The following is an 8,502-nucleotide window of genomic DNA, read 5'->3' on the forward strand; positions in this document are numbered from 1 at the left end:
AGAGAGATTGCCAAGAGATTATTCTTAGTTGTCTTAGGTCAGAGTCACCCCGAAGTGCTCAGCTCTTGAGAAATTCTCTGCCAAAGTCACTTCAAAAATGTTCTTTTTTATGTTGAGTCATTTGTTCCTGTTTTGCTAGGTGCTTGTGGTTTGAGATTTCTGGTATCATGTAGTGTCAAGAAAATATGAAATCTTAATAGACACAAAGCTTTCTGGTATTCAAATGCCAGGGCTCAAACTAAGATAAGTACTGAACTAACTTTTACTTCTTCTGCTTATGTATCCTTCCTTCTTAGAGACTGCTATCAGTAGGGGTCTGATACTTGCAATAGCCAGCAGTCTAAAAACATATTCTGTAAGTCCACTTCTGTAATGACATTTCCTAATTCCCACTAAACCAGTTGATATTTAAATGTTTAGGTAACTTGTATAATATAGACTTTCATTCACTCATGACTTGCAAGACTTAGAGATGTGTAAGAATTACTTTCTTTTTTTTGTTCTGAAGACAAATTATCCTGTGTCATGTTAAAAGCTCTAATTATTTTTCTGTGACAGATATTTCAAAAAATATCCCAGACTTACGAAGAACCAAGCAGTGGCTACCTTTTTGGTAGCAGTCAGCAGTGAGCAGGAGGATGTAAATTCCTTCAAAGTAGGCTTTTACTTTGCTATTCCTCCATGTTTGCAATGTGGAATACTGCACTCCCTTATTAGAGTATACTCACTCGGTGATTTGGGTGTTAAATTTTGCTGTTGTGCATTAGTTTTTTCAAAGTAAAAATAAAAGAGGCAGAAATTTCAAAGGCAAAACCAAGATGAAAGACAGAATACTGCTTTACACTTTTAAGAACAGATGGAAACCTGGACTAAGAGAACTGAACTTTAAATTACATCAAAAAATGTCCAAGAGCAAGTTGAATAGCTTTCTTATTCAGATTGTATTTGAACCTGTCACAGAAAGCACACATTTTCTGTTCTCTTGGATTAATGTATTAGTTCGAAAAGTATCCTAGTCCTATGCTGTTTGATGTAGCTTCTCTGAGGGATGAGTATCTGATTTTTCATGCTTCCTGGGAATCTATAATCATACAGGACTTTACCATCGTACAGGATTTTATGTCCAACCAGTCACACATACGAATATTTCTGGTTGCTGTGGAAATGTCAGAAGGATCTCACAGATGCATCTTGAAGTGTTAAAGATACTGAAAAACACAGCTACTTGCGGGCTGTCATGGATGAACCAGCTGGGTGCCCTCTTATTGTGTTCAGACTCTCTGGGCATTCAGACCTTGACATTGACTTTTTTGGTATCTATTCTCATAGATATGGACTCTTTGGTAACAACTCTCTCACAATTAAGCAACTAAACAGTCAAGAGAGAAAGATCAAGTTGCAGACATGGGATAAGAAACCTACTAAAGTAAAATTAAATTCCCTAAATTGCTCCCCCAAGAGTCAAAAGAGGGGCATGCAGGTGTTTTGCAGTCTAATGGAAAAATGCGTCTTTTTCTCAATTACTTGATGTTGTGAAATCTGGCTTACAACAAAAGTTTTGAGGAACATAAAAGAGTGGTAAAATCCCATCTTCTACACAGTAAGAAAGCAAGAAATAAAATGAGAAATATTTTTTAATGTTTGTGTTTAGATGCTTGGAAGGGATGCAGACAAAAGAGGTGTAAGGCCATTTAAACTGAAAGAACCTCATATGGAGAAAGACATCACAATCATGCCCACAGGAAAAAGGATAAGAAAAACATGTAAATGGTACATAATACAATAGTAGTTGAAACAAAAAGACTGTTATTTTGAAAATAAATGGATAACGACTTCATTTAAGGCTGAAGTCCTACATTTATTCATGCATATTCTGAATTTAGATGTAGTAATTCATGTGGTGGCCCAAGTTAATAATATGTAAATTTTAGTGAGATTGAGGCCAGTTAAATTTGCAAATCAAAGTACTGCTTGGAAATGCTATCTGATTTCCAGGTATTAAGTCCATGAACTTGTTCAAAAGTAGATAGCCAGCATATATGTAACAGATGAAAAAGTTAAAAACCAAAATCTATACCACTTAAACCAAGCAGTCCACTTTTGGGAAAGTTATAATAAGCCCAGAAGAAAAAATGCCTAGTTCTTATATACAATCTATCTTAGGTGGCTGCTATAACCGTTGGTGTAGATTCATAGGATTATAGAATGGTTTAGGTTGGAAAGGACCTTAAAGATGATCCAGTCCAACCTCCCTGACATGGGCAGGGACATCTCCCATCATACCAGGCTGCCCAAAGCTCTGTCCAACCTGGCCTTGAAGACTTCCAGGAAGGGGCATCCACAACTTCCCTGGGCAACCTGTGCCATCACCACCCTCACAGTAAAGAATTTCTTCCCAATATCTGGTCTAAATCTACCCTATTCCAGTTTGAAATGATTCATGGTTTTAATTAAGCTGCTACCAAAATTTAAACATAACTTCATAATAATAAAAAGAGAAACCTTATTTATTTTCCTAGGAACATAAAGCCCCACAATTTTATTTATCTCCTACTTAGGAAAGAAGATATTTGTAATATAGGTAATTACAAATAAATTTTATTCAGTTCTTGTTTTGCAGGGAACAAACTCATTGCAAAGGAGCATAATAATAAAAAAACCCTGTTTAAACTGACTCCACTTAAGTAAGAATGCAGAGGTTTATTACTGAGAGGAAACAAACACACTTGCCATGCAGCTGGTTAGAGTGTATTATCACAGAAACACTTTAAGCTGCCTTGCGGTAAAATGAACATTGAAGTCAATGTCATCTGCCCACTCGCTAAGTCTGCGTGAGAATATTTCTCCTAAAACTTGAGAACAATGCAGTGGGAGGATGCCCGAAGGGCTGGGGAAGGGGATGCCCAACTGCTTGGGGGGCCGTGCAATGAAGCTCTGCCTGACAACCAATGTTTTGTGGACCCTACAATGAGTTTACAAGCCTGGACCATCAACAGATATTTTTTTCTAAATGTAATTTGAGTTTTATGTTTTCAGCTGGGTCTTTTGCCAGCTCTGAGGTTGTCTAAAGCTGTGTATTGATCCCTGTGTGATTCAAGCAGCATGGATGGTTTACGTAGTGGGAAGCTAGGGGAAAGCTGCTGTGTGGTGGCAAGATTGGTCTGTGCTGATGATGTTCCCTGGGTGGTAGCTTCCCATAGATGGAGTGACTGCCGGGTCCCCAAAAGACTGCTCAGGGACTTTGCCACAGTCCAGATGTGTCATGTGGAAGCCCTGCAGAGACCCTGAGGTGCCACCAACATGCCAAAGTAGGACAGTGGGGAAATACTGCATGGGAAGTGGAGGATGAGCTGCAGAGGTGGTGTGGCTGGGAGGACTTGTGTGAGCTGAGGAGAGGAGTTAGGACAGGAGGCAGCAGTAACCCAGCCCTTCAGTCCCGTTTTCTCATGATATCACTTCATAAGTGGTTGTGTATGAAACTCAGATATAATTACATAGAGTGACGGTAATGTGTTCTTGTTGGAAAAGTGACAATGTTCTCATTTTAATCATGGTCGCTGCTCTGTAATTACTTGTAAATACTCTTTATCAGTTATGTGAGACATACAATAGATGGTTTTAGTGACTCCTGAAAAACAGAGAGAAGATTTTGACTAGACACTGTTTATGTTGTTTTTTGCCATTCAGAATACATACATATTACAGCTTGCTTGAAATCAGAGGGCCAAGATGAGGCTTCACAGCAGTGGCATGCAAACCCCTTGGACTGAGTTTGTCACTCACTGGTGGTGTGCGATTGCTGTAGCTGCAGTGCTGATTCAAAATGCGTGTGCTCCTCAACAGCAGCAAGGTGTGGGCTCTTTGCAGTCGGTGCCCATCAGCTCGTGGTGCTCGAGGCTTGTGGGGAACCTCCACTTTCCTTGATACAGGTCCCAGTGTGGCTTTGCAGGGCATTGCCTGTGCTAGATGTCTTCTGGTTTGGACAGTACCTGCATCTCCAGCCCTCCATCACTCCTGTCCCGGAAAGTTCCCTCCAGCCTTCGTGTTCTTCTTTCCCTAAAGGAAATAAGGAATGATCAGAACTAAAACAGGTAGTCGATTTAGGGACTGTGTTTATGTGTTCCCTCCCTTCTCAGGAGGTAGTTGGAGTGAGAGTAAAGGAGTGATACTTGAAAGGAGGGCAGAGGCGGTTGCTGAAGAGGCAGTAGATGAGGGGGTTGATGGCACTGTTCAAGGCTGGCAGGTTCTGAATGATCACAGATGCGTAGAAGCGCTCTTTGGTCTCGGGAAGTATGTTAAAGTTGTCCAGGATGTCAAATAGAAAGTAAGGGCTCCAACAGAGAACAAATGCTGGAAGAGAGGCAGAGAGAGAAAGAGCCTGGCATTAGGTAGTTTTGCTATTTAAGGAGATAATCGCACACACATAGAGACACTGTCATAACATAAATATTTGTTTATGCAAAAAAAAATCTCTCCCTATTCAGGGTCTTATTTAAGAGAATAGTTATTAGATTGTGCTTTTATTTGTTTTTATTTTAATGCCCATAAAATATATTATGTGTGCTCCTCTAAGTGTTTAGAGTGCTCCCTCTAGACTTATTGAGGCACTTTTGAACACTACACAACACATAAAGGGTAAATAGGTAGCCAGTTAAAGCATCATAAGTTATAGTGAAGTGCTCTTTTAATGGTCCCCTGAGTGAGCAGCCAATCTAAATGTACACATCACCAAAGTGCTGCTCCGTGATAACGCTGCCTGTCACAGCCACCTATTAAAAAAGGGCTCTTAGACACGCAAAACAGGGAGTGACACCATTCACACCACATTATGGCAGACCAACGTGTCATTTTGCATGCTGGTTGGAGGTGCTGTGTACTAATTCCTATACTGCGATTGGAGAGATTAATTTGGGGAAGGGAAGAGAGGACTGTGTTGTTCATAGCCCTTGCTTTTGCTTGGAGATGATAAAAATAAAAAGTCCACAAAGCTACCTTTATTTGCAGGCACAGGGAATGAACCCATCCCTCACAAATTTGTGTCATCTTTCTCAAAGACTTCTGATTTCAAGATTTACATAGAAAGGCTGGGACAGGCAGTTTACTCAACTAAGCTGTAAGTGTACCTGGGTTGCAAATGTACAGGTATCTGTGAAATCAGACACACAATCTCTCCCTGACCCAAATGAGACAGCAGAGTGACCTCGGGCTTGCTGTCTTGTCCCTTTAATCTGCATTTCTTCACTGGCAGTTAGCTGAGCACTCACTATGCAGGGAAGAGGTAAATCCCCCTCCTGTTTCCTAAAGTAACCAACTGGCAGTGTTGGTGAACAGATACCAGCAAAATAGCAATACGCAGTGTCAGCATATGGATCATATCACTGACTACGCAGAACTTTTAAGTGGCTTTAAGGAAATTCACGAATGTTAGGGGCCTTAATCTGTTTGTGCATCAAGAGATGCTGGGTGCCTAATTCTATCAGGGTCCTTTGAAATACTGAGCATCCAGGTGAGCTCTTAACATCTGACGGCATTGCGATAGCAGTTGTTTCTGACAAAAGCTTTCTCTGATTGCTATGCAGAAAGGTTCAGACACAGAAAAGCTCTTTCTTGGGCTTCTGAAAAGCATGAATCACACCGGCCTCTCTTGTGTCTGCAAACACGGCCGCTAAACAGAGAGCTAAGCACCTTGGTAGCAGTTATTATCACAATATTATCCAATCTGAATTTTTTGTACTGTTGGAAAGAAGAGTGATCTCTTTTTCGGTGATAGGGAATGGCTGTCAGCCCTTGGGAGTAAATAGCTTCCGTTGCCTTCCTGCTTGTCTCTGGCAGCTAATCACAAGCCCTGTGTGACGCTGCCTGTATTTATTGAGATAAAATGTCAGCCTCCTAATTCCATCAGGATAATGTCATCTCCCTGGGAGACGGGAGGACACCTGCACTGAGTCATCTGCTGCCTGGTTGGAAAAGGAGAGCTTGTTCTTCCCGCCTCGGCAGGCAACACACTGTTGACACCAAATTCAGTTGCTCTGCATCTCTCACCTCTCCTCCTTCTCCCATGCACCACCCCAGCAGTTAACATGCCATGCCTAGTCTCTAAGCCTGAAAGACAATTCAGCTGCCAAGTAGATGACCCCTTCCTTTGTTCCTTTCAAGCAATTTCCCTCCTTTCTTTATGCACAAGAGGGGCTGTGCATATCTTTTCATTTGAGGCACATGTCAGATGCCTGAAGTAGGAGCCTATCAGTCAATGAAGAGAGGATAACAAGGTCAGAAGGTCAGTCAGGGCCTCGAAGTAAAGCTCCTAATCTGAGCCATCCACTGCACTTCATCTGCTAATGACTGAAGGAGTTGAGGAAGACATCAATGCCCTTCCTAGATACCAGCTGTGAGGCTTCTCACTTACCAAGGATAATTACGATGCTGTACTTGATGGCTTTCACTTTCGCCCTGGATATGAACCCGCGACAGGTGTAACCAGCAGAGGTCTTGCCACCTGGGGAAAGAACAGTTCATCTAGTGAAAGAGGAGGGCTGCTGTGTGGATGTGTCAGGCAGGGGCTCTGTAGTTCCTGAAATTTGGACACTTGCAAGCTTGCTCAAAACCTGAGCCACCCAAAATCAAAAGGGGAACTGTTAGCAGGAGAGATCTTGCTGAAGCACTGTGCCAATTGGGTATTCCTGATCCTTGACATTTAGTGAGGAAAACCACTGTCTATGTGCCCAACTGTATCAGGCTAATAAAAACCATGCGACCATCACAGCGACAAAACACAGCCAGAGTGGTGTTATAGGAGACATTTTCTGAAAGGAATGGGCAGCTACAATTAAGGAAAGAGAAAAAACAACCTGGCAAACTAGCCTACCTGTTCACTTTTAACTGCATTTCAGTCAGGATTTTTAAAAGCTACATACTCCATTTCCTTAACCTCTTACTCTTTTTTTGGTGCTTTGGATAATCAGTCATGCATTTTACTCTTCGTGTTGACTCAGTAATGAAATTTGAAATGCTGTTAGACTAGCTTTTCAGAAATGAAGTGTGGCTTGAATTGAGAAGCAAATTCTGTTCGGTCTCATACCAAGGCTGGTTGATCTCATTTCCTCGGAAGTAACAGTAATGTTTCTGAGAATTCAGTTCTGTATTTGAATAACAGTACCAGCATGATTACAGTAATATGCCCGTTTTCATTATTAGTGTCAATTCATTATTAGTGTTGTTCATGTTGCTGGTTCAGGATAATTAGGTTCACCATAGTGAATGCACAAGAAGGTCATTTTTTATCCAAATATCTTTAAACTCTTGTAGTCCAAACTTAGGACTGGAATTTTGATTAATGTAATTGGAAATAACTCTGTGTACACAACTTCTCGCACCTCTTATAAAAACAGCATATCAAGGCTGTATTATTTGTAAGAAATTTGTATAAATAAAATTAATGTGGGCTTGTTATGAGTGAAGCAAGCTTCATGTAGAAGCTTGAAATTAGTCCATATGTAATATTACTGGAAATCGCATGTTGACTTATAGAGCAGAATATACCTCTTGGATAAGGAGAATGACATTTTTATTCAAGATTAGCTAATACTGATTGTGTCATGAAGGCAGGATCTTTAGAAATCACTCCTGCTCAAGCTTTTCAGAGGAGGAATAAGTCTTAGATTATAGTTGACAGATGTCAGGTTATGACATAAGGATAGCTGAACATGTGCAACATCACATTAGGACAGTCCCTCCTGTACTAGACATGATCCATGATCCTGCTTCAGGCAAGCGCCAGTGACTTGGTCCCCATGGTTTGATGTGTTCCCACTCCCCACTTGACTGCACTACCTGGTCATGTGCTCTTACAGTTGTGTTGTAAAACATGTTAGTGTAAATGAAAAAACTTTTCTTCATAGCTAACAGGAAAGAAAGCTGATGAAGATCTTGAAATAATGTATGCTCTTTGCCAAAATAGCTCAGAACAGTCTGAAAATTTTTATTGTCTTGAAGTGGAACTCATTTTATGGCTTTCCATAGCCAGGATTTTCTGAGCTTGATTAAAATGCAGATTTGTAAGGGCATGTGAAAACACAGCAAAAGTGTTATCTAAGTATATGCTAGAAAAAAAATTATTCTGGAAATGAGGGAAGTTCTAGGAATAGGGATTCTAAGTTCTAGAATAAGTATTTTCTACTTTTTAATTATTTTCTCGCAGATATTTTCTGTCATTTCTTTAGAGGGGATTTAGAGTCAAAGGAAAGAAGATAAATAATGTAGAAAAAAGTTATGAATGAACAATTACAGTAACTCTATTCCCACTGCAGTAATGTGGGCCCAATTTGACACCGCGTGTCCAGGCATCCCTGGATTAGGGAGAACTGGCCAAATTCGAATCATGGGGCTGGAGACACATGTGTTGAGACTCACCAGGGCAGCTGGATATGATGACAGCCTGAGCTTTGCTCTTCATCCAGATAGTTCGAATCACGATTGAGTATATGATGCTACAGAAGGGAAAGA

At 40.8% G+C, this 8,502-nt stretch overlaps 1 protein-coding gene across 1 annotated transcript in view; it reads right to left on the bottom strand.

Moving 5' to 3' along the window:
- Positions 1 to 3,962: 3,962 nt before the first annotated feature.
- NPSR1 (neuropeptide S receptor 1) overlaps positions 3,963 to 8,502 on the bottom strand; it is a gene marked incomplete at its 5' end in the record, with an annotated part of 19,566 nt that continues 15,026 nt past the window's right edge. Inside the window, 4 exons of the mRNA XM_010183640.1 lie at positions 3,963 to 4,056; positions 4,170 to 4,350; positions 6,407 to 6,496; positions 8,410 to 8,486. Of these exons, the coding sequence (XP_010181942.1) occupies positions 3,963 to 4,056; positions 4,170 to 4,350; positions 6,407 to 6,496; positions 8,410 to 8,486 (442 nt within the window). The remainder of the gene's footprint in view (positions 4,057 to 4,169; positions 4,351 to 6,406; positions 6,497 to 8,409; positions 8,487 to 8,502) is intronic.

Source organism: Mesitornis unicolor, unplaced genomic scaffold, assembly GCF_000695765.1.
Source record: "Mesitornis unicolor isolate BGI_N332 unplaced genomic scaffold, ASM69576v1 scaffold3414, whole genome shotgun sequence".
In the NCBI taxonomy this organism is placed as follows: Eukaryota; Metazoa; Chordata; class Aves; order Mesitornithiformes; family Mesitornithidae; genus Mesitornis; species Mesitornis unicolor.